Genomic DNA, 13,898 nt, shown 5'->3' with positions numbered 1-13,898 from the left:
ACCATATGGACATATAAAAACGCCCATTTTGATATAAAATAATCAATTAATGATGAGTAATTCTAATGCAGATTAGTAAAGTAATAATTATTTTCCCTTTGTTCATTTAAATAAATGTTCTACTCTGAAATCATCCTGAATTTTTAAATGTTTTCACTGCACGCCTTTTATAACATATACTCTTAGAAAAATACACCATACACACACACACACCCATAAACACATCCTCACAAAATAAACAGAAAAACTCCCACATACATCCAATAAGATTTTTTGAACTGAAACTAATAAAGATCATTTTTCATGCTAACAGTGCACATTTCATCCATAAGTTTGAAGAGTCAAATGCTGCCACAGCTGGGGGTTATTCTGCCAAATGGCTTCCAACAGTGACCACAGAGATGGAGGATGGGAGGGGTGCGTATGTGTGTGTAGGAAAATAGCAAACCTGATGGGAAGCAAACCAAAACCCAAATCATCTTATCACTGATTATCTGGCATATGCAATCAAACACACAATGCAAACATGGAACACAAAATTATTGAGAAATAAAGTCAGATCTTGCAATTTGTAGGTTACCTGCAGAGATTTAAACAAAAAAGCATATGAATGAATTAGATATATTTCATAGGGATTTATCCAGGGAGGAGGAAAGGAGGGGTGAGTGTGGGGGTGGAGAGGAATAGATACCTTTTTTCTTAAACAAATCCATCATGAAAGAAAATGAGACGATTATAAATAAGAGGCCGAGTTATAGCGCACCATGGGATTTTTAATCTGGCTACCTGTGGTTTTTGCAGTTAAAGCATTATTCAGCAGTGGGGGAGGGGGATGGAAAAAAGAAAAAAAATCACATTTATATGTCAGTTTCGCAAATGATCAAACAGCGTGCATTATCAACAATGCTGGAAAATGGGAAACGCTTATTATTATATATATTTTTAATAAGCATACGGCTTTGCAAATGTTTTTGATTATTACCTGTGCATCTCGTTTCCTGCATTCTTGAGTTTTATTCTCGTGCTCCATCATGGCAGCGCGGAGCTGTTTTTCCAGTTTTTCAATTTCCCGTTCGTGATCTCGGACCAGGCAATCCTTCTCTGTGTTGTGCTGCTGGAATAGGTGCGTCTTCTCCTGTTCATGCTCCAGCTTCAGCTCTACTATCTGATTGGACAATGAGGAGTACAGTTCATCAATAGAACATCCTTGTCGTCATGACAACTCGTCTACAGCTTAATTTTCCCCCCTAATTTCATCAAGTTGGCAATTTTATTTTTACGTCATTATTACCTCACCTTTTTAAAATGACATTTGGCTTGAAAGAATTACTCCAAATAATTTTAACATTCAAGACAACTAAGCAAATCCAGTGCATCTTTAACCAATTTGTTGGTACAAATGAGGGAACGTTTAAAAAAATATCATTGTCGCATTCTGTGTATGTTCCCAAAGTATCCTGCTGTTGCTAATCAGCAATGGTAAGGATTATAAATGGTTAATAATCAGTCTGCTCTCCTCTTCATTTAAGTATATATACACACACACACACACAAAGCAGCAATTAAATCTTTTAAAGATTTCTTTATGATTTCCAGAATCAAAGCTCTTACTTCAATAATCATCTGGGTTATTGTATATACAGTTGTCTTTTAAAAACAATTATAAAAAGGCAAAGCTCTATCATCTCGTTGTCAGCTTCAGTTTACCAACATAAACAGATGTATGTGTTCCAGAAGGGGACCTGCTGTGCTGCAAGCTTGCGCCATGATTTCATAAAAAGCATTCTATTCTCAGGATCCTTTCCCAGTCCACACCACACTGGATACTGTGACCTTGGCCAGTCTTAGCCTCTCCCTCCTAGACTGAATGGCAGCCCGAGACCAAGGGCCTGGTTGCCGCAGCTTTGATACTAATCCTCCCAGACTGTGCACAATGGCACCCTACCTGGCCTGCAAACTATAGCCAGCTAGGCTGCCTTTGAAGCAGGTGATGAATAGGGGACTGCAGGAAGCCAGCTTCCCTAGTGAACTCCAGGCCACACAGCTGCTAAGAACAGTCACTTGCATTTTTCTTCAGTTTTGGTGGATTTCAGGGAGCGAAAAAAACGCCGTTATCAAGAATATGTTGGGTTATTTTCAGCGTGAGAATCCTTCTTCAAAAAAGCTAACAGTAGGAGTCTGTTCAAAATCGATCTTGTTTGTGTAAGGAAAGCGCCCAGGCACCTGATCTTAAAGCTATAGCATTCAATTCTGGAAACATGCATTCTGCATCAACATTAGCTGTTTCGTGATTTTTGTTTTGTTTTATTTTTGTTGTGTTTCAAAACCATTCTCGCAAATTGCTGATCAGTGTATCATGAATTTAAAATTAAAATCTGTTTTCAACTCTGGAGCTCTCTGATATATCCTGAGGTGTGTTTCATTATCAGAAAAGGCACAAGCAAAAGAGATATTTTAATATTTTAAATGTGTCTGCATCTTTTAGTAAAAATAAAGACCTCATTAACCCATGGGTGCAATCTCAGAAGGATATTATGTGTACTTAACTTGGAATCATTATACAAAGTGCTTTAAGTCAGCCTTGTGTCAAAAGTTTGTGTACATTCTATTTTATTTTCAAACTCTGTGAATATCTGTGCCCTTAGTCTCTTTAAATGATAGAGTTGCTCTTACTTCCTAAAATTGATCACTATCCAGTGTTTGTCTGAATTTTAGAAAAATGAAGTTATTTTACATTTTAAAAGTTATACAAATACATAACTGACACCTGGTGAGAAATTACACTTGCAAGAGAGACCTCTATATGTCTATTCACACATCTGTTTTCTTTTATTACTTCTAGATTTCTCAGTCAAATAATTTAGCTTTTTTAGTTTTGTTTTTTCCACTTCTCCCAGAAAGCCACAGGAATAGATGGCCACATCCCCATTTGTGATTGTCTTAAAATGGCAATTATAATGAAGACAGTTTTTTCCCCCCAAAACCACACATTTCTTGATTTACTATATTATGCCTGTAAGATCCTTTAAAATTTTTTTTAGAAAGGATTGTCCCTCATATGTACAGTAGGGGTGTCTTGGAGCAATAATACAGTTTTAGATATAGAAACAATGTGGGTGTGAGGAGAGTCACATTTTATAAAAAGCAATTTTGTTGTCAAAAACTTCCAAGAGCAAACAACTCCCTGAAATTCTGATTTAAAAAAAAAAAGCTTAAAACTGTAGGAAGTTTTCATATCTACCTAATACCCTTTAATAAATAATAATAATTATTGCATACTTGCAAGGAAATATAAGTTTCATTAGTAACTAAATGTACTTCCTTGTACTTTGTTTTGATTATGACTTATAATATGAATAATTAAACAGCTATTTTACTGCACAAGTGGATCCTCCTCCTTGATCGCCCTGTTCTCCTAAACATATTAAGACTTTGGTTACACTACCAGTGTTACTCCATCCCTCCTCCCCTCTTATCTCTCTTTTTTTAATTTTGAAGTTTTTATTCATAAAAATGGAGATTTAATCTATTCCAGCAAGAACAAGAACAGCATGCTGTTTTTCAGCATTAACCCAACTCCCTCATCAAGATAAACTGCTTGAAAACTGTATTAATGCTTCATAAACGAGTATGGGGTTCCTACCACTATGTAGTTGATCTCAGTAGAAGGAGACCTTTATTTCTTCTTTCTAATATTTGGTCCTTTCCTTCGAGGCACTGAGCATATCCTATGAAGGGTACAGCACAGTCAAGTTCTTCAGAAGTTCTATGGGTGTTGAGGGGTCTCTCCACCTCAAAGGAAGTGTTCCACATTTCAGGGTATTCAACCCTGACTGCAATATAATGTCAGGTCGAAGCATGAACAACGATTAACTGGTAATGTCAACAGACTCTTCTTATTTTTACAAAATATTCTGACAATTGAGTAAAGGATACAGAGCTGATGGTGCCATGCACTGCAGATAAACAAGCAACAGAGAATGACACAAACTATAGAAGTGGACATTATCTGAAGAAAGACTATGAGAAAAATCAGAGGCTAAGGGAAACATGTCAGAGATCACAAATATCTAGAGCTGATGGACTATAGGAATTAAGAGAACTGAGGTAAGTGCTCTGTCACTGCATTCACATTTAATTACACTACATACAATATTGCACAGATGCTTCCCTCTTTTCCCCAAAAATTATCATCACGCTACATTACTTGCTAGTAACTGGAGTACTCTGAATAAATGGTCTCTACACGCCTTAATTCTTACTCTGTGACACACAGTTTTCATTTAATAACTCCCATTTGTCAGCATGTTAAACATCGGACACGTGAATCCTGGCCCCATTGTAGTCAGTGGCAAAACTCAAAATGATTACAACAGAGTGAGGATTTCACTCTATACTTTTTAATCTTTGTTCACTGGTTGAAATTTAACAATAGCTCCCTATCCCAACTTTCCAGAGAAGGGAAAGGGAGAAAAAAGGAAGCGATTCTTAAGTACCAACCTATTACTAAAGATTAATCTAATAATTGTGACAAGTCATCCATCCATCACTGAAAAATTTACTGTTAACCCTAAAAATCGTATGTGACCATCTCAGGCAACAATGCAGGGCACTGACAAACATTGCTACTTTTCAGAGGTGGTCTAATACAGTGGATGAGAACTGTACTCATGACATTTGGGGATACTGTGGTACAGTCTCTTAAGAGGAGAGTTTGCCTAATAAAGGTAGTTTCTTGGCCTTTGTCTGCACCAGGGACATTTTTGAAAAAACTACCGCAACTGCTAACGCTCACTCAAGTGAGCTGGTCTCAACAAGCTTAGAAGCTCTAGAGTAGATAGCCTGCTGGCTGCAGAGAATGTTTTCAGCATTATATATATTGGAAATTAGAAGTCACAGAGCTCTTACTGCCACTATCAATGATGGATGTTTAAAAAAAATATCTCTAGTGTAAACAAGAACTTCCACAGGTTTTGCTTTGATGACTCAAACTGTACTCAGGCTTTTCCCAGAAAAGTTAAGCTCATGAATAAGTGGGAACTGTAAAATGATTTTCAAAACCACAAGGGGAGGGAATTGGAGTAAGTTACGTGTCTAAGTGCCTCTTTGAAAACCTACTGCTGTCACAATAAAGATTTCACACTGAAGTATGAAAATTCACTTAAATCAACAGTTCACAACTGAGGAAATCAGAAAAATACTGTATATCATGATCTGTCTATATATAAAATAGGATTTTTCTAACTATTGTAAATATATTAACTTTATCTATGAAAATATTGTGAGCTTGTCTCTCCCTAAAATAAAAATAGAAGTTAACAGTATTTGGCACATCCGTAGAGTTTCCCATGAGGTTCTCAACAGGCGACAAACATAGGTAGCAGTTGTGAAGCTGAATTCTTCTGAGGTAAGTATAATTACGCCCATATTACTGAATATGTAAAAAGGCACACAGTCATACAGGTAGTCTGTGACAGAGCCAGACTTGGATATCAGTCGTGGTAGTGAAACCCCACACCTCTGAAACACAGGCCATTAATTTAGGTACCTAAATATGGATTTTCTTAAAATCTATTTTTTTAAATATATATGTGCTTCACTACACACATGAAGTGCGATAATATCTCAAAAGCTGTACACTTATGTTGTTTGTGTCCCTGAGTGTATGTGTACACACACTCATTTATATAAAATATTCACAGAAACATATACAGTCTGAGTGGTACATATATGATGGTTTGGTGTGTTATAAAGATTTTATCAATAGACATTTCAGATGATTGCATTTCGTAGGGCTGGGGAATCCAACAGCGAGTTATACAGGTCATCCTAAACTAGTGACAACAAAGTCTTTACATCAAACTACATCATCGTGTAGTGTGCATGTAGCACATAGAAGCTCTGTAGTCAATCTCACAAAAGTTTTAGAGACTTTTAAAATATTTTATTGGGGGTTTCTTTTTAATTCCTTAATTTGTAAATCAAGTTCCTTACTTACCATCACTCCAGTTGTACAGAGCTCCGAAGGGACCCATATAAAGATTTAACAAAAGTATAACATTTCTGTTCTATAGCAAAAAATATATATTATTTAAATTCTAATTTTTCTGCCTTGAAGACTTAGAAACAAGTGCTGTGTGTTTCAATAAAAAGCTAGGAATTTCATCTTTCTAATGATACAAAGCTCCCATTTTTAATCCATCAAAATGCCAGATATTGGACTTTAAACCCATCACTGGTGGAGGACTGAATAATGCCCATTACGGACTCTCACTCAGTATAACTATTTTTGGTTGAGATATATATATGTATATGTGGAGGGGAGAATTCTTCATTTGCGGGGAAAACAGTTACATTTTTGTAGCAGATTAGTTTAAAGATAAACATAGGATCTTTTAAAACTGCTCAAAGGTTAGGAATCAGGGTTGGCAATTTCCCAGGAAAAAGTAATTTCAGACAGGGCACTGGTAAATACTGGTTCAAACCCAGTATAAACCAGGAAACTGGGAAAAATAAAATTATTATTAGAAGAGCCTAATGAAAATTACTGAGAAATATATAGCAATTCAATAATAGTTTTGCAGAATATCTAATATTCAAATAACATTGAAAACTGAAATGAGTTCTGACACGAATAACTTCCTTGACAAAATACCAAACCGCAAGATATAGAGACATTCCAATGTTCAGTATTATATTACATATATTAGAATTATCCCTATTGCAGTTTCACTTTTTGCAGCCCCAAATTAATCTCCAAATCTACTGCCTTATGTAACCACAATTTGAACTAAACCAAACCTAAATGTAATGTGGTGTACATTAATTAAACAATTTTTAACATAGAAAAAGCCTCAAACTGGGATTAACTATGATTTTACTTAGTAAAAGCCACCTCTGGTAAATACCATGCCATCCTTGTTTGGAATGTTAGGAATAAGGAGGGGAGATGAACTTAGTGCGCAAAAGGCAAATGAGGCAGTAAAAAAAATGCATGATTATAGAACCATATGATAAACAAATATCAGTTGGTTCTGGAATACATTACACAGCAGCCCTGCCATGACCACATATATACATCATGTATAACACAAACATACAGTTGTTATACATTTTACCTGACATTTTACTGCAGTGCCCAGCTGTCTAATCAACATTACCCAGTTTTTCTGTATTTTCCCCTATGAAGTACAGGAAATTATCATGCTTCCACTGCTAGGAAGAGGTATTCTCTAAAATATATCAGCTGTTCTGTATAGGTGCACTTCAGATGAACTGAACTGCACTACACTATCACATACAGTCTGTGTGGGTATGTACATGAGCTGTCATGAAGGCCATCAATTGCCCAACGCACAGAACAGAACCATTTGCCCCTCATTTCACATTTAGGCTGCTGAAGCCACCTAAAGAGACACAATGTTGTTGCAGCCATGCTGGTCCCAGGATATTAGAGACACAAGATGAGTGAGGTAATAAAGGTTCTCCTCATCTGTTACACCACAGGTAAACACCTGAAGGAATTGGGAATTACTGTATTACATAATAATGGATTCCAATTAAACACACACAACTCATGTAAAGCACATGTTAATCAATGATACTGCATAAAGTATAATTTAGTCCATAAAACAGCTCAGTCCAAATACTGAAACAACAAAAATAGGCGTAGTCAGACCTGTTCACAATGATGACTTAGTGGAAAAATGCCAGTCTTAGCACAGGATCAATGCCTCCTCGAACATAGGAGTACAAATCTCAGGGATCTGCTAAGACATGGTCCACCAGTCTCAGTTTGCAAAGCATTAGCTTTCATGTTTCTCAATGGATAAAGAATATCCATCTGTATTAGGTAGGGTTCGTTGTGCTTTATGTTTAGCATTGTATGTTAATGAACTCAGAAACCAACCATAAAGAGCTTCAATGAAAATCACTGCATAAGAGCTAGGTATAACACATTATTATTAATAATAGAGAGAGAAGGGAAAAACTATAACTAGAAAGTATAAAACACTTTCAGGATTTAACTAAAATAGCTCTTCTATCCACAAAAAGTCATGATATTATAGCTAATTCAGCCCCTTCCAGGTTTATAGTGAAGTCCCAGATAAATACATTAGTGGGCAGTTGATGCAGTCACAGGCATATGATACATTTATTTACCATTTGCTTTCCTACCACATTATTTTTACATGCACATTCACACACTCACATAATATAGTATAAATTATGTATATTACAAACAAAAACTACATTAAAAGAACATTATTAAGGTTGCAAAGTCAAGCCTTCAAAAGTTAGGAAATGTCTGACTTAAGGTTGCCTGTGCAAATTTAATTAGCATCCCCCTTGAACGTATGCATGATGATACAGTCTTTAATTACATGGTCAGAGATTATTTTTCCATAGGACACCTGCCTCATTCAATGCACAAGTGAGACCCACTCTGGGAATGAATGAGGGTTGTGTAGTAAAGGAGACCTGCTCACGTGTTGCAGAAGTTGGAAGACATGCAGTGATGGAGGCATGGGATTGTAGGTAGAAAAAGGATGGTCTCATGGTAAAGAAAACTGAATGCTACTCTAGGAATTGGACTCTATCCCTGCCTCTCGCAAAGTTCCTGTGTGACATTAAGCAAGTCACTCAAACCACACTTTTCACAGGTGGTCACTAATAGCATGTTCTTCATTTTCTGGGTGCCCAACCTTAGACCGTAGGGCCTGACTGCCAGAAGCGCTGAGTACTCACAGCCAGGGGTGCCAGAATAGTGAGGGCCAGGAGGCCATGACCCTCCCACTTTTTGAAAGTGGACAGGCCTACCTCATCCACTTCTCGCAAGGCACTCATTGTCCCTGCTCCTCCTCTTCCTCTGAGGCTCCGTCCCCGGGCAGGTTGGCAGCTGGAGCCCGGCTGGGGAGCCCAGGCAGCATGGGGTGTCATGCTGTAGGCCCTCCACCTGCTCAGGGTTAGGCAGACCGAGAGCAGCCCCAGCCCATGTCCCTGCTCCCCCGGGCCCCACCACCCTGGGCAGATGGAGTATCTGTGGCTCCTGATAGCTGCCTGGCTGCACAGTTCCTACCATGCCCAGGCTGTGGCTCTGAGGCCTCATCCCCCAGCTGGAGCCTGGTCAGGGTAAGAGCCGCACAGGCAGCTGTGGGGAGCTGCGGACCCCCCACCTGCCCTGGATGGGGGGCTTAAAGGTTGGGGACACAGGCTGAGGTTGCTCTCAGTCCCCTCACCCAAGGCAGGTGGAGGGTGGGCAGTTCCCAGCCCACTCCAGCTTCTGGGTTGGCCAGGGGCTAGGAAGATGGGGTGGGGCCATGGAAGGGCTGGGGGCCCTTGGCCCCCCAACTTTTGGGCAGGCTCCTCTGCTCCTCTCGCAGCTGCAACTAAAGTCATTGGGAGCTATTCTTGAATATATGAGTGTTATATAATGTGAAGTACTCTGAAAAATCTGGTCCTAGTCATCTCAAACTGTACTCCCAAAATTAGTAGAAACATTTGACTGTAACCTCTTGTAACTTCATCAGCTTGACAGGCCTGTTGTGAAGCATTCAGATACTGTAGTGACGAGTACCATACAAAAGCTTATGAGGAAATTAATAATTCTATCTTCAGAGTAGGCTGTTAATAACTTGTAGTAAATAAGGCCGAAGATCATACACTGAACAGTTAGGAGAAAACAAAATATTGAAAAGCTGCTCATTAAATTGGCACTGTCCATCCTGTGCACTGAATGAGGCAGGGTTCCTGTGGAAAAAATAGTATGTGACCATGTAATTATAGACTATCTTAATGCATATGCACTGACACTTCTTTTATACTCCTTTTTACTAACTAATTCAGCACTTCTCCGCATCCCTTTCTCTAGTTTATCTAACTTATGCAAGTTAATGTCAGGCCTTTCAGAGAGAGAATGCACCTCATTTATTTAAACTCAATCTACTCCTTTGACTTTCTGCACATTTTAAAGTAAGGAATGTTCATGGGCTGATGATGTCATCTTGAACACGCTACTTGGGTACACGTGTGCACGCACACACACGCAATTATATAGCAAAGCTTTCATCAAGACGTCCTGTTTCTTTCCTGTTTGACTAAACGGAACAGAAAGACAATTCTAATTATTCCTTCAAAAGTTCTATAGAAGTCAGAAACCAACAATAAAAGCAGCATGAAAGGATTTCCTGAAATATGAAGAGATTCTTCAACAATCAGGTAATACTTTTTCTTGCTTTCCATTTTACTACGTAAATGTGAAACTCTTACCATTATAGAATAGTTCCAGATCAGTTTAAAAAAAAAAAGACGAATATTGTTCAAACTAACCATGCAGAGGATGTCCATAAATGTGCAAATGACTCCATATCACTATGGCAACAGTTCTCAAAACTTTTTCACAGTATGGTCCACATTTTAGAAGAAAGATTGTGAATGGGAGAAAAAAAGTCCATGAAACAAATCACATAACATCCAGTTGGCAACTACAATAATTAAACAATTGCTTACATTGAAAAGTAAAAAGTATCTAATATAGTCACAGTTTCTAGTATTGCAGTTTAACAACTGGAAAAAAGGAGTTGGGGACCAACAATATCTCCAAGGACCACCAGTAAGTGTTCCATGGACTAGCAGAGACCTATGCACCACAGTTGTGAAACTCTGCTCTATATAAAGTCTATGAGTGAAAGTTGCACCTGTGCACAATGCCTCTGCACCACTTAAAGCCTTTTTAGAGGAATAGTGGGACATAAATGGTGCAACTTGTTTCTTTGCACAGAAGTCAGTTTCACCCTATATGCACTGCCTTTATGATGTGGCAGTTAATTAAAATATGATAGACTCAAGTGTTAAAGACTACAGTATGTGGGTCTATGTAAAATTCAGAAAACTAGCTGGAAAATACACTGGAGTGTAAGGTAAGAAAACTTACAAGAAATTTTGATCAGGGAGAAGCAAATCCACAACATGAAATAATAATTTAGAGCCTCCACAGATCAATCTGACAAAGGGGAAAAAAAATTTTTTAACTATTTTTTATTTTCATTATTATCTAAATTGAGAGAAATCTTTTGAGAAGTGTAAGATCCTGGGGTAAAAAGAAAAGGGGAAATTATTCTTTAAATAAAGAGACAGTGAAGCAATGTAAATTTAAAACTATCAATAAAGATACAAGTATGAGTTAATTTTACATTGCATCTGTTTTTTGCCAAAAGTTATGAAGGTTAGGCATGGTCCTCAGGTTTTCTGGCAAGTTAGCTACATGGCCTTTGCTGTTGTAAAGTTTGGGCATGTCTCCTTTCAAGTATCTGTGGCTCATACTGGAGATGGTTTCAGCAAAGACAATTAACAGGTAGTTATATACGCTTTATTTCTATTTAAAAAAAAAAAAAAAAAAAAAAAAGCTGCTTTCCTGTGCTGAAGGTCCATTGAAGCCTGACCATAGACACTAAAACCATTTCAAAGGCAGGAAAGGCTGTGGTCTTCTCTGTGGTGTCCGGTGCCTTTGAAGTACCCATGACAGCTGCTCCCCGCAGATAGGAACTGGAGGGGAGGGAGAAATTAATATACTGTACTTTCAAATCCACCAGCTGTAAGTAGAACAAAGCTGAGCTAAAGTATATTTCTTTAAAAAACACTAATTTCTCTCTACTGAGAGTTCCCTCAGCAGATACTTCAAAAGAGAGCGACACTGTGAATCAGCTGAAGCTGAAATCAAGAACTGTGTGTGGCTGAGACTAAACAATGCAGGTTCCTAGGATTTCGCCTAAATTCTTTATTAATTTTAAGTACATTAAAGTGAATTAAAAATTAAATATAACATGCAGGTATTATTTTTAGATGACTACAAATTACATTCCAAATCACACACACAAAAAAAAAAAGAATTAATCATCCCAAAATTGGAAACCTCTCTTTTGTAAGCAAAATTAAAAATTCCAGAGTATGCAAATTCTAGGAGATACAAGCATATCCCAAATACAGGAAAAACTGGGCTTTCAGCCTCAAGCCTCAATAAGAAGCAGATCCTGTAATCCTTAAGCATTTGTGTTGTCCTTACTCATAGTACTAGTCTCTTTGAAATCAGTAATCAATGGGATTACTTGTAGACGTAAGGACAACTACTCATTTAAGCTAAGGTTGCAAGACCAGCCCTATGTGCTCAAGTTGCTAGACAGTTAAAATGTATTTTTTTCTTTTTATGTGTCAATTCCATTTCATAATAGCAATCAGACACTTGAGGCACAACATTTCAAAGCAATTATTTCATTTTTCAGATACTTAAGTTATTCAGACTTTGGCCTGTTATCTTATTATATGACCTGAGGCATGCTATAACCATGTATCTTATTGCTCAAACAGTCAACTTTAATCGATATTTGGAAATAGAGCTATTAATTCCAAAACAATGACAAAAGATATATGTCCAATAAAACAAGGCAAGGGGAAGGCTGCTTCAAAAAATAGTACAGAATCTCTCCTGACTTTAAATAAAGAACAACACAAAGGAGAGAAAAGTTGGCACCATTAAAAGGAAATTTTAAAGGATCTGAAAGAACAGAGTTTTCAATACAATATAACCACATAGAAGTAGCCTTGTATTATTAGCAGAAAGTACAACACGAAAAGAACATAGTATCTAATGACAAATTATCACAATCTATGGTAGAGATCACCAATTTTTCATGTTTGTGTGGTTTTAAAGAATATTTAAGTGAAATCTGAACAGATACAACAGAGAAAGCTAGTAGGGGATAAAAATGATATGTTTGAATACTCTACTGATGTTCTAGTAGCTTGATGCTTACTACTCTTTCCTTAGGTTTCAGTGATGTTACATAAAACATAGATGTTCTTTTGATATAACAAAAGTAGTAGTGAGCCAAAACAAAACAAGACATCCTCCTAGAGGATAATATTCAACTCAGTGTTTACCCCAATACCGGCATTGCTACAGAAAGTCATTTAAAAGATTAACTAGAAAATAGTTTTAAATACCGAACTTACTTCTTGTAAGTTTTTCTTCTTTTAACTTGAGTTTTTACTTTTGTGACCCAGGTATCCAAAAGCCCTGAATATTGGAAGCATCAAGGTATAAGATAAGAAATTGCTCACTGGTTTTTCAAACCATGACATTTTTAAGAATTACTGTTTTCCTTTGAAGTCTGACAAAAACAGTCAAGGATTTGTCAGTGAAGCATATTTACGCCTTTGGTATTTCCAACCGTGTACATCAGGAGAAAAAATTACTATTGGTCTCAAGTTAACAGTAATATGGTAACATCAGTTTAATTTTCAGCAAACTGTAGATTACCATACAGTACTACAGATTACGTTCTTAAAGCTATGGAAACACAATCTGTGTGAGCATTAAATGCATATTTTCCTTGCAACTTTTAAGAACCATGCACAGGGGGAGTCTGGAGAATTACATATGGCAGAGTTCACCAGGCATGTGACACTAAACTGATAGGAACAAAGTTTAAAATAAAACTGCACCAATTTTTGCTAAGCACAATGTTCGGAAAGGCCACATGCTAAGAAGCATCTATTCCCACATCTAAAATGCAGAAAGTTTCTCCAGCTCCTTTATGTCATTCTGATGCTGTAAAGAGGTCATTACAATTGCTGAAACCATCCCCAAAGAATATTCATGTCCTGGTTGAGAAGATCTACTGGGAAGGATCTATACCAAACACCTGTAGCAATCACATCTGATGTAAGGAGGATGTTGGGAGAAGAGAGCATAGTTATTCATGGCTGAGCGTAAGCTGGAGCAGTCAGTCCTCACACTTCCCTCATTTACACTGGGGGCCAGATAGGCCCCTTGGACAGATTGCAAAGGTGGAGAGAAACAATAGGGGTCCTTAAAGCCACCTTTGGCCCATATTCCATTC

At 37.4% G+C, this 13,898-nt stretch overlaps 1 protein-coding gene across 3 annotated transcripts in view; it reads right to left on the bottom strand.

The window, feature by feature from the left end:
* CEP112 (centrosomal protein 112) overlaps window positions 1-13,898 on the bottom strand; it is a 285,142-nt gene that overhangs the window by 125,205 nt on the left and 146,039 nt on the right. For all 3 annotated transcript variants that reach the window (XM_032776336.2, XM_075071883.1, XM_075071884.1), the window contains one exon: window positions 983-1,165. In XM_032776336.2, coding sequence (XP_032632227.1) covers window positions 983-1,165 — 183 coding nt within the window. The remainder of the gene's footprint in view (window positions 1-982; window positions 1,166-13,898) is intronic.

Source organism: Chelonoidis abingdonii, chromosome 13, assembly GCF_003597395.2.
Source record: "Chelonoidis abingdonii isolate Lonesome George chromosome 13, CheloAbing_2.0, whole genome shotgun sequence".
Classification (NCBI taxonomy): Eukaryota; Metazoa; Chordata; order Testudines; family Testudinidae; genus Chelonoidis; species Chelonoidis abingdonii.
This window is presented reverse-complemented; position numbering and strand designations above follow the sequence as displayed.